Source organism: Rana temporaria, chromosome 6, assembly GCF_905171775.1.
Source record: "Rana temporaria chromosome 6, aRanTem1.1, whole genome shotgun sequence".
Lineage (NCBI taxonomy): Eukaryota > Metazoa > Chordata > Amphibia > Anura > Ranidae > Rana > Rana temporaria.
In genome coordinates, this window is record NC_053494.1 from 130,095,072 (window position 1) to 130,112,519 (window position 17,448).

General features: G+C 40.9%; 1 protein-coding gene across 1 annotated transcript in view; it reads right to left on the reverse strand.

Moving 5' to 3' along the window:
• Positions 1-8,043: 8,043 nt before the first annotated feature.
• The window catches only part of PTH2R (parathyroid hormone 2 receptor), a 359,186-nt gene continuing 349,781 nt past the window's right edge, over positions 8,044-17,448 (reverse strand). Inside the window, exon 13 of the mRNA XM_040358482.1 lies at positions 8,044-8,756. Within this exon, the coding sequence (XP_040214416.1) occupies positions 8,355-8,756 (402 nt within the window). The 3' untranslated portion in view covers positions 8,044-8,354. The remainder of the gene's footprint in view (positions 8,757-17,448) is intronic.

Consider the following 17,448-nt stretch of genomic DNA (forward strand, 5'->3'; position numbering starts at 1 on the left):
CAATTATGCTAGCCATACACCTGTCGGAAAATCGTTTAAAACAGTTTTCAAAAAACAACCACATGGTCACGAGAGCAAACGATTTTGCCATCATGTAATGAATTTTTATCGTTAAATCGTTCAACAGACATAAATTAGTTTTTTGTTTGTTTTGTCACATATGCCTAGTGCAAACTGTTCGGGTAAGAAACAAATTAACCTTTCAATTTATCGTCCGTTCGGCCAAAGTTTTCCAAACTTTTCCTTCGACTTTTCGGCTCAAAAACATCACAACCGATTTTTGATTTGTGACCATTAACTTGACGATAAACGTATGAACCGTCCAAATGACAGATTTTCGAACAATTTTTCGTCTAGTGTATGGCCATCAGTCTGTGAGGAACAGATCAGCGATCCCAACTTATAGCCACAACATATTGGTAGTTAAATAGTTTAAACTTATAAAGCAATATGAAAAAAGATACCACTCACTTTTTCTCAATGTCTTGTATACTTTCTAATGATGTGATATGGTGAAATATTTACATGAATTTAAAAACACTTATGCAGATTATTATAGTTTCCCAGAGGTTAAAATGATATGCTATGATAAAAATGTGAGATTGAGGTTAGCACAGACATTTTAAAAGGGCATGTTTCTATTAAGTTTCATAAGGAGCAGATGAGAGTACTTGTTGCCATCAACTCCTGTTTATTCTTGTTCCCTGTGTATTTTTATCCTGAGCAATTATTTTTTAAGGAAAATGTATCCTAGCCATATAATCGTTTATCAATATTTCATCAGTTATGTTTAAACTAAACTCCAGACAAAAAACTGAATACACAAATTAAATTCATATAAGCAAGATGGCTTATCTGCACAGACTTGTATCCTGTTCTGAGATTTACATAGACTGGTCCAGCTAGGAGGGAGACCTAATTATTTACTGTTGCTGTTCAGTAACACCTACAGATTTTACCCACCCTATGACTGGACAGAGCATCTCTCTGTATTTCTGGTAGACATGTGCACAACAAAAATGTTCATTTTTTTTGTTCCGTTTCGTCTACACAACAAAAATGTTTGTATTTTTTTTGTTCCGTTTCATCTCGTTCCGTAGATTCGTAAAGATTTGTAATTTTGTAAGACTCAAGTTTTCCTATTCGGGCCCGTTCGTATTTCGTAAGATGCAAGTTTTCCTATTCAGACCCGTTCGTATTTTCGTAACAGTTTTATTTTTTTTGTTTATACTGAATGATTCATAATTCTGTCAATTTTTTTCCATTGATTCGAAATTCATAATTTTGTTCGATAATAATTTTGTACTTTCGTAAATACATAGCAACACGCAGCTTATCCATATTAAAATATACTTTCTCTTTAGCCCTGTACACATGATCTGACTTTTTGCCAACAAACGTCAAAATTAGCATTTTCCCAAAAATCCAACAGTGTGTACACTCTATTGGACAAACTTTTTCGGTTTCAAAAGTTCGGCCAACTCCCTTCAGACAAAAATCCACTGAAAAGTTTGTTTGAAGTCTGATCGTGTGTACAAGGCTTTACACTGTACAATGTGACTCAGCACAAAATAGATAAGCTGATTGGCTAAGATATTAAGTAATCACTCACTAACTACACTGCCCAGTGCCCATTCGAAAGAACGATACAAGTACACAAATTTACGAACAGACAAAGAAACGGATTTACAAAATATGAACATACGAATGAAAATACGAACAGACAAAGGATTTAAAATACAGAATGCAAATCGTTTGTTATAGATGTCATTTTCGTTCTTTTGCTTTTTCGGTGTTTCGTATTTTAGTAAGATTGTCCAATCATACGTTCGTATTTTCGCTTGTTCGTTATTTTGCTTATTCGTTATTCCGTAATTTTCGTATTTTGGTTCTTTCAGCTTTTCGGATGTTCGAATTGATCCGAATGTACGAAAACTAACAAATTTGTACGAAAATCAATTCGTTACGAACGGGAACGCACATGTCTACTTTCTGTTCTCTATTCATATTAGCACGTTTCTTGCACTGCAGCACTTATTGAATTCTCTTCCTCTTACCCAAATCTTAGCTCTGCTGTACAGTGATGGTAAGAGCTTGATGCCAAGTCAAATTCAGGTACTTACACTGCTTGCATTTAAAAAAATAAAATTACAAACGTTTTAATGAAGGCAGATCTGCATTAATTTGTGTATTTTTTTTTTTTTTTACCTGGAGATCAGCTTTAAATTTCTTACAAAAAAAAGAGTAGTAAACTAAGACGTACAGTAAAATCAACTACATTTTATTGGAGTTTATTAAGAGACACAGGATTCCGTTTTTCAGAGACAAGTGCTGCTACCTACAGAAGGGTTGTAGACAGCTGCTGCACTGCTGTATACAAGGGAATATGGACACTGGAAAATAAAAATGGGCTTGGGTGTGTTTGGAACGAACCCACCAAGAAGCCGGAACTGCACACCGCCAATCATAGGCAGCATGTGTATGTGCAGCTGTCGGTCGGGAAATGCCTCACTACCTATGATTGGCAGTGTGCAGTGACAGGTTCCTGGTGGGTTTATTCCAAACACGCTCAAGCCCATTTTTATTTGCCAGTGTCCATATCCCATTGTAGAACACTCCCAAACCCATCACTACTGGCAAGCAAAAAACATAGTGGCCAGCCTTGTACAGTCCTCCCACTACTAGCATGCTTCACTTTTGAAGAAAATCGTCCTAGGAGTAGGATCGCAAACAAAAAAGGATAGTGCCTATGGGCCAGATTCACAAAGGAGATACGACGGAGTATCTCAGATACTCCGTCGTATCTCTCAGAGTATCTATGCGACTGATTCATAGAATCAGTTACGCATAGATATCCCTAAGATCCGACAGGTGTAATTGTTTTACACTGTCGGATCTTAGGATGCAGTACAGCGGCCGCCGCTGGGGGGAGTTTGCGTCGTAAACCAGCGTCGGGTATGCAAATTAGGAGTTACGGCGATCCACAATGGATTTTCGCGTTCGCTACGTCGCCGCTAGTCTAGTTTCCAGTCGCAAAGTTAGTCATCGTTTTTGGTGCCTTAACTTTACACAGCAATCGTATTGCTGTATAAAGTATGGCCGTCGTTCCCGCGTCGAAATTTAAAAATTCGCGCTGTTTGCGTAAGCCATCCGGGAATACGGAATTAAGCTACGCGGGTCGCCGTTCGAAAAAATTACGTCACTTCGCGCAAAGCACAGTGGGAGTTACAAAACGGAGCATGCGCAGTAGGTCCGGCGCGGGAGCGCGCCTAATTTGGAGGCCGCCGGCGTAGTTTTCATCGCAAGTGCTTTGCGAATCAGGCACTTGCGATGAAAACTTGTGGCGGTGTAACGTATCTACGATACGTTACGCCGCCGCACTTCTACCTGAATCTGGCCCTATATCTCCAAATGAACTCCAATGAAAATCCCATTTTTTTTCTCATCCATTAGGGAACAAAGGATTCGAACATTTAGAGACAATGCTGTTAAAGCCATCCATAATGAAGAAGGGTGGTTAAATATGATTTGAGATATAAGATCCAGTCGATCTGAAAGTTTGATCAAATTAGAGTACCCCATCCATATGGGACAGTTTGGAACTATGGAGATCACTGGAATGTCCTCCATCTTGATCCTCTGAGGTAGATAAGTAAGGAGTTTCAGAAGGGGAAAGGTATCTGAGCATTCACTGCTTTCACCAAAGATCAAAGGATCTCTGCATATAAGGACAAACCTGTCCAGTTTTTTGTTGAACCTGAAGGCCAGGAGGTCAATATCTTGTGTTCCTCACATGTGTGACACAAATCCTGAAATATTTCTGTATATAGGGATCATACTACCAAGTCTATTTGCAAAAAACTGATGTAGTCTGCCTGACAATTTTCCACGCCTGGAATGTAAACAGCAGACTAGGTGTGAACATGGAGTTCTGCCCAGCGTAAAAAAATTTTTTTTTTATCTTTGTTGCTGCAGGTTAACTTATAATTCCTCCCTGGTGGTTGATTTACAACATTACTGTGATGTTGTCTGACTGAATCCTAAAACGATGGCCCTCCAGCCAAGGTGTCAAGCATTGCAAGGACAACCAAATCTCTTGGAGCTCTAGAATGTTGACAGGGAGATAAGATTCCTCTTTAAACCAAGTCCCTTGCACATCATGGTGTCTACGAAACTTCCTAGATAGAGATATCTAGGACAACTCCTCAGTCATAAAAGGCTGGCATCTAAAGTTAGGACTTTCCAAGTCAGGAGGAAAAGGGTTTTATCCAGCTCCAGAGCACAGAGAATAGGTTTGTCTAAAGAGTAAATAGAAAGTAAACCAAGTTGTCCTGTGATGGCCAAAAGCTGTGTTATAGCGGTCTGAAGTAGAACTGAGAAAATTAAACTGTCTCAAAGGAGGCTACCATCAAGCCTTTAACTGTCATGCACAATCACATGGCCAGCTCCTGAACTGTAGAGTCCAAGCTTTGAAGTGGAGAATCAGAAGTTTTTCATGGCAAAGGACAATTCTGGCTTGGGCCATGTCTAGGACTCGACCCAAAAATTTCAAGAGGTGGGTTCCAGCACTTATTTTTGAAGGTACAGGTCATTTAAACAATAAGTTCACCTATTGAACATGGTATACCTGTATTTAGAGTGTAACATGTAACACATTAAGCACCCCCTACCCCCTTCCTCATGACAGTGGGTAGGATTTTCCTCTCTCCTACACTCACTATCACATTTGAAATCAGCGTGGTTGTGTGGGTCGATCTGTGAATGAATGAACTACGAGTCACATCTTCCACTGCGGCAAACAGACTTTGAATGAACTGAGAGAATACCGATAAGCACACTCGTAGTGCATTCACACTCAGTACAGCTTTCAAACTGAAAGTCCATACAGAGGTATAGGCAGGAAGCCTGAAGCTGAAAGTGCAGGAAGCCTAACATTGTGCCCATGATCTGCTGATTGTTGGTGCAATACACTCCTGTAGAAAAAAATATTTGCCTTTAAACTTTTTGGATCGGTATGATTGACATCACATTGCTGGTTGCTTTGTGGCAACTGTTCCCTCAATAGGGGATTGTAAAAATATCATACAATGTGTTTACCCTGAGAGCATTGTAAAGCTATAGTAAAGTAAGACAGATCAAACATTAAAGCCACAAAACCACAGTAAAACATAGGTAGCCTAAAAGATGTACCTAAAAGATGGGACATGTATGTACACATCCTTGATGTCCACAGACTTCCTGATGGAGGGAGGATAAGACAGACATTTAAATCCTTCAGATCCAAGGTGGGATGGATGATTCCTTTTGATCTGGGAACAGTGAAAAGGTTGGAGCAAAAACCCTGAAAAATTTCCACCGTGACCCTGAAAAACCCTGAAAAAATGGCAATACCACCTTGGCTCGAAAGATCTGCAAGAGCTTCATGAAGGGCTGCTAGTCTGAGCAGAGATGCAAGCAGAGTGGACAACATGAAGTGGGGAAGAAGCAGAAAGATCAAGTCCAGCGTGCAGCATCTGGAAACAGCATATATTATTCAGGTATGAATAGGTGTCTGCAAAAGGACAACCAATGCCCCCACACCTTTGAATGGGAGGAAGGGAATCTCTTCATATAAATGAGGATTTGTCTGCAGGTTTATGGTATTTAGAGGCTAAAGGCTTGTCATTGAACTGGGTCTCTGGCCTGTGTCTGGCCTTGGAGATTGATGTCTAGGAGTGAAGAAAGAAACTCTTCTTACCCTCAGAAAGGGGCAGCAAGCATTTTTTACATTCATATTCTGCAGAGCAACAGCCAAAGAGTTCTCACATTCACTGACAGGAGACTCATTAAGTAAATAAAGTGGACATCATCAACCAGTTTGTCTATACAATAATGTAGGGCTGAAGGCATACGTTCTAAGTGCTCTACAAATAAAGACAGTAATGAGAGTAGCTGCATCCTTTGATATTAATTGTGTCTATTCCACTATGGTTTAAACAGACTTATATCATGGCTATGGCAGGTTGCAAACCAGGACCTGCTAATGAAAATAATGATTTGGAAATCATACTAAATGTGTATCAATGTGATCCTTACATACTAGTGCATCCTCAATAAGTATGGTAACCTAAGGTGAGATATTACTGAATCCACAGTGGGAAGACCTCTTAAAAAAATCTCCCCGATTGAGTATTGGTCTATAAAACATGTGGAGTGAATAGTTTGTCAGGAGGTTTTAAATCTTTATACAGAACTCCTTCAAATAAGGAAAATAAATGGATTTTTTTTATACATTTTGTACTTCTCAAAAAACCCAGTCTAGTAACAGCACTTGTAGAAGCTACAAACTGTTCTTCCAATTTTAAAGGGTCATGCATCGCATCAATAAGAACCAAAAAAGCATTTTTAAGCCTGTGAGTTATGGCAGCTGTCTGCAGCTCTTCATTGGCAAATACATCCATAAAGAATTGTGAGACTCTTTGTCAGAAGCTCAGAGGTTCCTATAGGTGTAGGTATGTCAGACAATGAGTCTGAAGGGGAAGGTGTATAAATACACTTACAGCTTCTGCTTTCTGAGTCGGCAATCATAGTTGCAGTTTGGCCATTAAAAACGAGCACAGATGCAAAGATTTTCTTCATTGGTAAAGCAGAAGAGAGGGTCACACCTGAAGGAGCCAAGAAAGACTTTAAAGAGTACATTGACTCAAATGGGGGACAACAATCTAGGCTGTTGGTGTCAGGTCCTTGAGAAGGAATACTGCAAGTCACCCCAGAACTGTTAGGCCGCCGCCGATTTTCCTTAGGCCCCGTACACACGGTCGGACCGAACCGATGAGAATGAACCAAAGTTCTGTTTTATCGGACCAAACCGACCGTGTGTATAGCCCATCGGTCTGTTTTACTTTGGTCCAAAATTTTAAAACATGCTTTAAAATCGAACCGATGGACCGCTGCCCGATCAGTCCAAACCGATAGTTAGTACAGCATCGGAAGCATTGAACTTCGTTTTATTCAGCACCTCGTGTTTGACGTCACCGCGTTCTGACCCGATCGGTTTTTGGAACGATGGTGTGTACGCACATCAGACCATCAGGCCATTTCAGCGGTGAACCTATGGAAATGGCCCGTCGGACCATTCTCATCGGTTTGGAACGACCGCGTGTATGCGGCCTAAGTGGATCATGAGCTGGAGAGACCTGATGCAGTAGTGCTACTTCCCTTGCACATAAGATCCAAAACATTGCACAAAATAACAGAGACAACGTAATTGAGAATATCAGACAAAAACCTTGGATACCCATGAACCAGTGGCTGAAAGCCTGAAAGAAGTAGAGGTTAAATTTGCCAGAGGTGCCCAGATCACTGCAGGCAGCAGCAAGAACTAACGACGATGGGACTTTATGTCTGTTACAAATAGGAGCAATCGTTGGGAAATGACAATGTGCAAGTAGAGTACACGTGTACACCACTCCAGCTTGTGATTCATTAGTTAATTCTTCAGTGTGTTAACTCTTTCTGTAAAAAAACAACTGAAAAACAGGGTACTAATGACACTCAGGGAATTCAATAAATATAGAGACTCCATATGATCAACCTACATGACCTACTCATTAAGAGACACAAGTGTCTGTGCCTGGAAAGCACTCTTCAACTAACCAACACAGTACACAGAGGTCTGGAAAGCAGAACCCAGTATTTAAAGGTCACATTTAAACCTGGACCTGTAATCTTCAGTTCAGCATGGTCCAGGTGTAGCCTCTAAAGCTGCTGCTTACTATATGCCGATCTAGAAAGCTGCATAAAGAGCTCAGCTCATCAGCATGTTGATAAAATCTTGATTGAAGAAAATAATTATCTTAAATAAGAGAAAACTTTCAATACATAGCTAGAAAGACATTCATTCTCCGAGAACACTAGGAGTTATACCAGATTGGCCACAGTTTTTTTATTTATTTTTTTAGTTTCCCACTCTCCAAATCATCCTGTGGGATTCAGTATAACCCAATTGTCATTTAATGCACAAATCCTTTGTCCCTTAATAAGTGCATTTTTTAAAGCACTGAAAATAAAGCATAAGAACTTAAAATCAACATCACTAAAATTAATTTTGAATTTTTTTTAAAATCTAATATCTTATGCTTTACATAAAATATTATAGGTTCACTTAATGACTTTTTTCTTCTCCATGATGATCAGAGATGAACAATCAGTCATTTTACTTTAATTGTGCTTAAAATTCAGGCTATTCATTGCATCTTCATTGCAGAATCAAACTAAAAAGATTTCCACAAAGCACATTTCATTGTTATAAAAAATATTGTATATCTTCTACCCGTTTTTTGTTGGCTGCCCTTAGAAGCATCAGTGAAAGTTAATTACAGTGTTTCTTCTATTTCATTTCTGTTGTTAACATCTGCCTCTGTACTCATTTGCATTCGTGGCCTTAATGTTTCTTTTAAGGATATATCATCAACTTGCTTTTCGTCCTCCTCATTGGCCTCTTCCTGGATCCAATGTGGTAAACAGTCTTGATCTGAATTGCTTCTAACATATCCTGGCAAATTTATATGTCCATCGGCTTGTTTGCTGACACTTCGACTGACTTTGCTGGAGATCAACACCATACGTGAGCTGGTTACCATATGCGATTGGCTGCTAGTGCTGTGTGTCATATTTGTCAAGACAGAGCCATACCTGAAGTTGCCACAGTGTGTTGTGCTTTTCCAATCAAAAGCAAGATTCCATCTGGTCCATGTTTTCTTAATTTCTGTCTGCACCTGATTTTGTAAGAAATTGAACATATTTAGCTTATTAGTTATAATTTATAGGCATATAGTTTAAACAACCCAAAGCGCATCTAAACCCCAAAAAACTAAAATGTAAGACATAGAAGTGGTAGCTGCATTTGTTTTCCGCAAAAGTACAGAAAATACTGTACAGTGATACAGTGAGATACAGTGTCCCTTCCTGTGAGCTAAAGAGATAGTAAAATATCAATATCTTTCTAGTGTACACTACACATTTCATCATCCTAGACAGTAAGAAAGGATTGCCACAAATTTGTAGCAGTGTTGAATTGATATGCCTCATACACAACCATTTTTCCCATCAGGAAAACTGCCATGACAGCTTTTGGCCAGGAAAACCGGCCGTGTGTTTGCTCCATCGCAGTTTCCCCGTCAATAAAACTGCTGGGAATCCCGGCGAGAAAAATTAGAACATGTTCTCTTTTTTCCCGCCGGGATTCCTGACGGTTTTTAACCCGGCAGTTTACCTATGGGGAAAACCTGCGGTGGAGCATACACATGGCCGGGTTTCCTGACCAAAGCTCTCATGGCAGTTTTGCTGCCGGGAAACCCAGCCGTGTAGGGGGAAAAAGCTACCGAGCAGGTTCTCGACTTTCCCCTCGGTTTTCCCGGTGGACTTTTTACCGTTGGGAAAACCGATCGTGTGTAGGCATATGTCTGTTAATTTGCTGCCCATTTTCCCTGGCAAGTTGTACACTTGCACAGCACTTAAAGCACAAGTTCTAGTTGACACTTTTACAATTTGTAGCAAAGAACAAAGTTGCAATGGTGAGTCTACTGCAAGAGCTCTGCAAGTCTACAGCTGAAAATTCAGCCACAGTGACACCTGTGGTGGGATGACTATTACACAACATAATTAAACCAGAACTTGCAGCAGACTTATAGAATGTTTGCAAAGACAGTTGATCTGGAGTCATGGAATGCAGACTTGCTGCAATTGAATGAATGAATGAATGAAAAACTTATAAAGCGCGGCGCATGCGAACTGAATCGCTTCTGGGCGCTAGTTGGTCGTGTCTCATGACATCAAAAGAGCAGAGTTTTGATCTGTCTTCTGAAAGTCAGGTGGTTTTCCTCCAACCGAATGCTGGTTGGTAAAGCGTTCCATAGTCTAGGACCCTGAAAAGCAAACCTTCTTTCTCCTTTGGATTTGTATTTGGTTTTTGGTACCCTGACCAGATTTTGGTCGGTGGATCGCAGAACGCGATTCGAATTGTGAGGTTCTATCTTGTTGCAAAGATATTGCGGAGCCTTCCCATGGATGCACTTATGTGTCAGGCAGAGTGCTTTAAATGCAATTCTGTCTTTTACTGGCAAGCCTCGCAAGTCTAGCAAAGTAGTTTTCAAACTTGCAGCACAATTGCTTGCTATTAGTTCATCTGTTTAACCACTTATCTACCAGCCGCCATCAATTGACGCACACGCACCTGCTGCGTTACTGGGAACACGATGCGCGTGCCCGGCGGCCGCGATGGCTGCCGGGCACCCGCGATTGCCCAGTAACTGAGCAGGACTGTGGATCTCTGTGTGTAAACACAGAGATCCACGTCCTGTCAGGGAGAGGAGACCGATGCTGTGTCCCTTGTACATAGGGACACAGATCGGTCACCTTCCAGTCAGTCCCTTGCCCGTACAGTTACAATCACTCACTAGGCTACACATTTAACCCCTTCCTCGCCCCCTAATGTTAACCCCTTCCCTGCCAGTCACATTTATACAGTAATCAGTGCATATTTATAGCACTGTTCACTGTATAAATGTGAATGGTCCCAAAAATGTGTCAAAAGTGTCCGATGATGTCGCAGTGCCAATAAAAAAATCGCAGATTGCCGCCATTACTAGTAAAAAAAAAATATAAAAAATTATGTCCCCTATTTTGTAGGCGCTATAACTTATGCGCAAACCAGTCACTATACGTTTATTGCGATTTCTTTTTACCAAAAATATGTATCAGAATACGTATCGGCCTAAACTGAGAATTTTTTTTTTTTTTTTCAAATGGGATATTTATAGCAAAAAGTAAAAAATATTGTTTTTTTTTCAAAATTGACGTTCTTTTTTTGTTTATAGCACAAAAAATAAAAACCACACAGTCGATCAAATACCACCAAAAGAAAGCTCTATTTGTGGGGAAAAAAGGACATCAATTTTGTTTGGGAGCCACGTTGCACGACCGCACAATTGTCAGTTATGCAGTTCCGGAAGCTGAAATCTCGCCTGGGCAGGAAAGGGGTATATGTGCACAGTAAGCAAGTGGTTAATGAACTTTTTAATGAGGGTACAATTGGCAAAATTTGTATGGTAATTTTTTTCACAGGTTTCTTTAAATATTTACATGACATTGCAGCTACTTATGTGAGCATTTGGTGCTTGCACAGTGAGTGATCAATTATCATCCAGATCATCCAACATCATTATTGCAACCTGTGATTTTGACATGGTCAAATCATGGGAATTTTAAGAGGGAAATTTTTCATGAATTTTTAAATGGTATATTGTACAGCTGTACGCCAGGGACTGGTCCTGGACAAGCGCTATAACTTCCCTTTATATAGATTATGGTCCCTTTAGTTAAGGGACACTAGGGGGTTTAATGAACCATCAGGAAGCGTTTATATGCAGGTTACTTCACAGAAGACGTGTGGAGCAGTAGCAGTTTGGGAGTGAGACAAAGGAACTGATCAAGCTTTTGAGCTGTTGAATTGCTTAGCATCCATCTCTCTGATGAAAAAAAAAAAAAAAATGTCTGGGACTGTTATACCCCTTCTGTGGGTAAAAGTCTTTAGTTGGTAAAACACTATTTTATGCTATTCATGCCAAATACAATCGTACTTTGTTTGGCTAGTGTGCTGAAGAAAAGCCATGTTTCCATGCTGATGGAAGCATTATTGTAGTTTTGGAAAATAATATCTGTTTCTGTTTAATATATATTATATACCCTCAGAAAGGGGCAGCAAACATGTTTTACATTAATGTTCTGCAAAGCAACAGTCAAAGAGTTCCCATATTCACTGACTGGAGACTCATTCAGTAAATAAAGTGGACATTACCAACTTTGAATAACCAATTTAGAATTAATTTTTTTTATTTTTGCAGAAGATTGGATGAATGAAGGGAGCACAGCTTAGCTTTTTAAAGTTATTTTTATAATTCATGTCACATAATTTGGAACTGTACAAATATATTCCTGTTAATGTAGAATGTAAACTGATAAAATAGTTGAAACCACACAAAAAAAAAGGCTGAGAAAGTTTAGCAAACTCAACTCAGACATCCACCTACAATTCTCATTTGACATTTTGACATGATACCCGGGGTAATGTGAACGATAATTTAAGCATTGCATAAAACCTCATGCTGTAATATGTTTTTTCAACACCTGTACAACTAAAAATAAGCATATTGTTCTGTATGCAAGTTATTATTAACATTATGAAGACCATATTTTCACACTTTTAATTAGCAAGTAGTGATATACTACTTTAAATGAAAAATACTTTTATACATATTGGTTTATCAATAATTTGTGATTATATGTGAATAGAATGATTTGACATTTAGTCACATTCAGAAAAATGAAATATATCCCATGGAATATATTTGAATAGGCAAACAGACTGTTTATTCAAACAGTGCCTACAATTAATAAACACAAAAAAATGTGTCTTTTCTGTCATTTATTCAGCAAAAATATCAATAGATGGAATAGCGTAATAGTTTACCGAGGAAAAATTAAGTACACCCTTTGTATGAAAAGTTAGTATTTTCCCCTCTAGCAGAAAGGATTTCTTGTCTGGATTTTGTATAACTGCCCACCAGTCTCTGACATCTAACATCTTTGACCACTTCTCCATGCAAAATTGTTTGAGCTGAAAGATTATTGTAGAATGAATTGCCTGTTTCAAAATGAACTCACAAAAGTTCAATGGAAATCAAATTAGAGCTTTTGACTAGGACAATCCGTAATCTGCTATGTCTTCTTTTTTGAGCCATTCCTGTTTGGATTTACAGTGTGCTTCAGATCATTATCATGCTGATTTACAGTTCAGCTTCAACTTTCGGACTGATGGCCGCACATTCTCATTGACCACAATTTGATATGATGCAAAATGTATAGTTAACTTGATGTCTGTGAGCTGCCCAAGACCTGAAGTAGTAAAGCAACCTAAAACATAACATTTCCACTACCATGCTTCACAGTCACTTCTCCTGAAATACTGTACCATCTCTGGTTCAGGCAAACATTACTACTATAACATGCAAATAACTCTTTCTTTGATTGATCAGTCATCAGGACCTTGTTCAAGAAGGCCTAGTCTTTGCATGTCTGTTCAGAGGCAAAGTGTAATTTTGTTCTAATGTTCTTTTTTGGATAGCCAAGGTTTTTTACTATGAGTACAGAAAAATATGTAACAGAACACAGAACGAGTGTTGAATATAAGCTTAGAAGTTATCAATGTGGGTATTTAAGAGACCAGTGGTGCAGCTTTCTGCAGGATAGTGTCGGGGAAATAGCTGAGTTATTGGCATTCCTGCCAGTGTCCATCATGGCTGCGCCAGACTTACTCCCATGCGCACACGCTGGACCGCGCACACAGATGCACAGAGGCGCGTACGCACGCCGTGACTGTGTGGGCACACCCCCCGGCCTATTTAAACCTGTCACTGGCGCATACAGGTTGATAGATTATCATCAGCTTCCTGTGTCTCCTGTATCCTGTGTATCCTGAATCTCTGGCTTGACCCTTGGCTTACGTCTGAACCTGTGACTCTGCTTATCTCTGCTCTGCTCCTGTGTATGACCCGGCTTGTTCCTATAAATACCCTTGGACTGATTCCTGTGTATGACCCCTGGCCTGGCTCCAGACTTCGTTCTTGGTTTACCTACGGTACCGCACCAGAACCCTTCCTTGCACGGCTACTGAGTCTGCTCTTCCAGCGCACCCAAGCTACCTTCTGCCTGCATCTACCCAGTCAGCAGCAGTACCGGCAATCCATGCACCTCTGGGCCCCGCACTCCCTGTCTCATCCCCAGGGGAGTGGTGCACTTAGCTGCAAGGGGCACCCTCTCAGAAATCCGGCCTCACACCAGAGATTTGACAGTTAGTCACTAACAGTACCCTGAGACCATCAGAGGCTGTGAGGCAGAGCAGGTAGCAGAACATACGGGCATGGGCATCCGCTGAAATTTTTTCAGGGGGGCGCTTGGGCAGCAGCGACACACAGTCACATTTTACCCTTTTTTTGACCGCTAGTGGGGGTTAAAAGCGCACCCCCTCCCACATTAAAATGTAAAAACACCTGACTGTGCCCCCTGCATCTTTCAATATCTCTTTGTCACTACTGTGTACCCCCTCTCCACAACTGCACCTCTGGACCCCTTTACATTACACAGCACCCCACAGCTCTGGACCCTTTTACACTACACAACCCCCTGTACCTCTGGACCCCTTTACATTACACAGCACCCCACAGCTCTGGACCCTTTTAGATTACACAACCCCCTGCACCTCTGGACGCCTATATATTACACAGCATCCTGAAGCCTTTGGATTCACACTGGTGTCCTGGAGTTTGTCGCAGTGCTGGGGTAAAAGGCTGTTTTTATGCATTTTATCCCCATTTTTAGATGCAGTCCCACAGACGTCTATTAACTTGTGTAATTTTACTGTGTTTTCTGAAAGCGCACCAAAGATTCAGTATAGAGAACATTTGGTGCGCTTTGACAAAATTTTGCAAAAATGTGTAATCTAATAGAAGTCTGTGGGACTGTAGTGAAAATGGAGGTAAATGCAGGAAAACTGCATATACCCCAGCACTGCAACTGAACCACAGTGCATCAGTGTGATCCCACTTGAGTCCTGGTTCACATATATGCAATGCAGGAATCTGTTACGAGTGTCAATGTAAAATTAATGACACCCCCAGATCAGTTTGCAGATCGCAGTGAGAACTGTGAAATGGTACAGGAATCAGATTACATAGGTGTAAACACCCATTTACTCCGATTCCAGCGCAAACCAAAAAAAGTGTCCTGCACCGTTTTGGTGCAAATGTGATTTCAGCCATACAGTTTGTATGGCTGAAATTGCATTGCACAGACATCGCATGTGATTTAGACAGCAATGCGGTGTGAATCACATGCAATGTCTATGATCACATTAGTGAAATCTGGCTAAAGGAACATGATGGGGCCAACTATCAGCATAGAGTTTATAAAAGACTGCTGGAGGACAAGAGAGGAAAGAGGGGGACTCTGGAGTGAAAGATTTGGGAGAAAGAGAGGGCAGAGTACACAGTAACAATGCTGATAACCTACTTGATGTTCCCAGGATGCTCACAGTAGTTCAGTCGGTGGCTCAGCTGTCGGCTACTTGTTCAAATGTTCCCGCCCACACATTCCTTTCAGACACAGCACACAAGTCCAGAGGTGTCCAGCACAGAGCATGGAAGATGGTACACAGGAACAGAGGGGAGAGAGGGGAAGAGCTGATGCAGCCTCTTCCATTTCTGTGGAAGGGGGGGGTTGTACTCACTGGGACGTTGAGAGTGAGACACACAGCATTGTGACAATGGGTCAGTCCACCTGAGTTCTCCATGCGCTGTCAGCAAGTCACATCACGGCTGCACTACCAATCCTGGCCTGCTCTCTCACTGTTTAACCCCCCCCCCAATGTGTGGCACCCGGGGGGTGGTGAGCAGCCCCAGCCCCCCAGCCAGCAGGCAGTAGCAGAAAAAAGTACACGGCAGCCATTGCAACACAGGGGGACAAGTCAAGTGTCTTCTCTCATGATTCCAGGGGGTGGGCACTCGCCCTCCCTTGCCCTATGGAGCGGACGCCCATGCATACGGGTGCTTCACAGGGTGGTGGAAATTGAGTATTTACAACTGCCTGAGGTGGAGAAGTGGCAGTATCCTGGCAGGTCCTTGTGGAACAGAGATCCTTTTGGTTTGGGGAGACACAGCTAGGGTTACAGGACACTCTCAGTGGCCAGGATTCAGATATAATTTACGTTGGCGTATCGATTGACACGCCGCGTAAGTTCTAGGAAGCGCCGGCGTATCTTCTTTCTGTATTCAGAAGGCAATATACGCCAGAATTTTACTAAGATACGGCCGGCGTAAGTCTCTTACACCGTTGTATCTTAGTTGCATATTTACGCTTGCCGCTAGGTGGCGCTTTCGTAGAGTTACGAGTAGAATATGCAAATAAGTTAGATACGCCGATTCACGAACGTAGTTGCGCCCGGCATATCTATATGCGTCGTTTACGTAAGGCGTCAGACCGGCGTAAAGTTACCCCTGCTCTATGAGGCAAAGCCAATGTTAAGTATGGACGTTGTGACAACGTCAAATTTTCCGTCGTTTATGTCGTTTGCGTAAAACGTTCGCGAATAGGGCTTTGCGTAAGTTACGTTCACGTCGAAAGCATTGACTATTTGCAACGTGATTTGGAGCATGCGCACTGGGATACGTCCACGAACGGCCATTCGTAAAGAGCATCAATTACATGGGGTTGTGATTGATTAACATACAACACACCCACTACCAGCCAAATTTGAATTAGGCGGGCTTACGCCGACACATTTACACTACGCCGCCGTAACGTAGGGCGCAAGTTCTTTCTGAATACGGAACTTGCGCCCTAAGTTGCGGCGGTGTAGTGTATCTCAGATACGCTACGCCCGCCTACAACTTAGACTATTCTTTCTGAATCCGGGCCCGTGACTGTAATTCTGCTGGAAGCTGCACCACACATTTGACTCTTCAATAAAGTCACACTGATAATATCTGAACTTATATTTAAAATTATTTTCAGGTAGCTGCACCCTATATATTTCTGTACTCGTGAAATGGTGACACCATTCCTGTTTTTTTATATAGGACTACATGACCCTCCCTACAATTTGCAATATTAAACTAGTAGCTACCTGAACACCCTGCAGTGGAATTCTGGGGTTCTTGGAGACTTCTTTTAGCATCAAATGGTCAGTGCTTGGGTTGAATTTGCTTTGCCAGCCAGTCCTGGACAAATTGGCAATTATTTTCAATCTACACCATTTGTAGATTATTTTCCTTACAATGGAAAGATTGATTTCAGATCATTTGGTTATCTTTTTAAATCCCTTGCCAGATTTATAGGCTTCCACAACTTTCTTCCTGAGAGCCTTAGATAGCTATATTGATCTTGGTATAATGACAGCACACAAGTCAATAGCGAAAAGAATACCAGACTCTAGATGTCTGAGGTTTAATTAAAAACCTTCATACTCCCTAAGAGGGTTCTAATCTTTGGCAGTGGTGGTAAATATAGAAGTGTACTTATTTTTGTACTTATTATGGCAAATCTTCATTTCCTTTATTCAAAATCATGAAAATTAATTTGCTGTGTCAATATTATGTGTCATTTGTTCAAGTACAGTATCTCACCTTTATCTGTAGGCACTATTTGAATCAGGATCTGATGTTTGCCTGTTCAAATACTTTAAAAAAGTGAAACATTTCTATAGGGTTTACCTACATTATTACATGACTATAGATTATGTAATGTGAAAATTAGACATTTGAGAACACTGGACTGCATTGTTACATTTCATGAAGGAATAAGAAAAAAAAGTAAGAAAAAAAAAAGTAAAGAATAGAACAGCTGCTTCAGATTTTA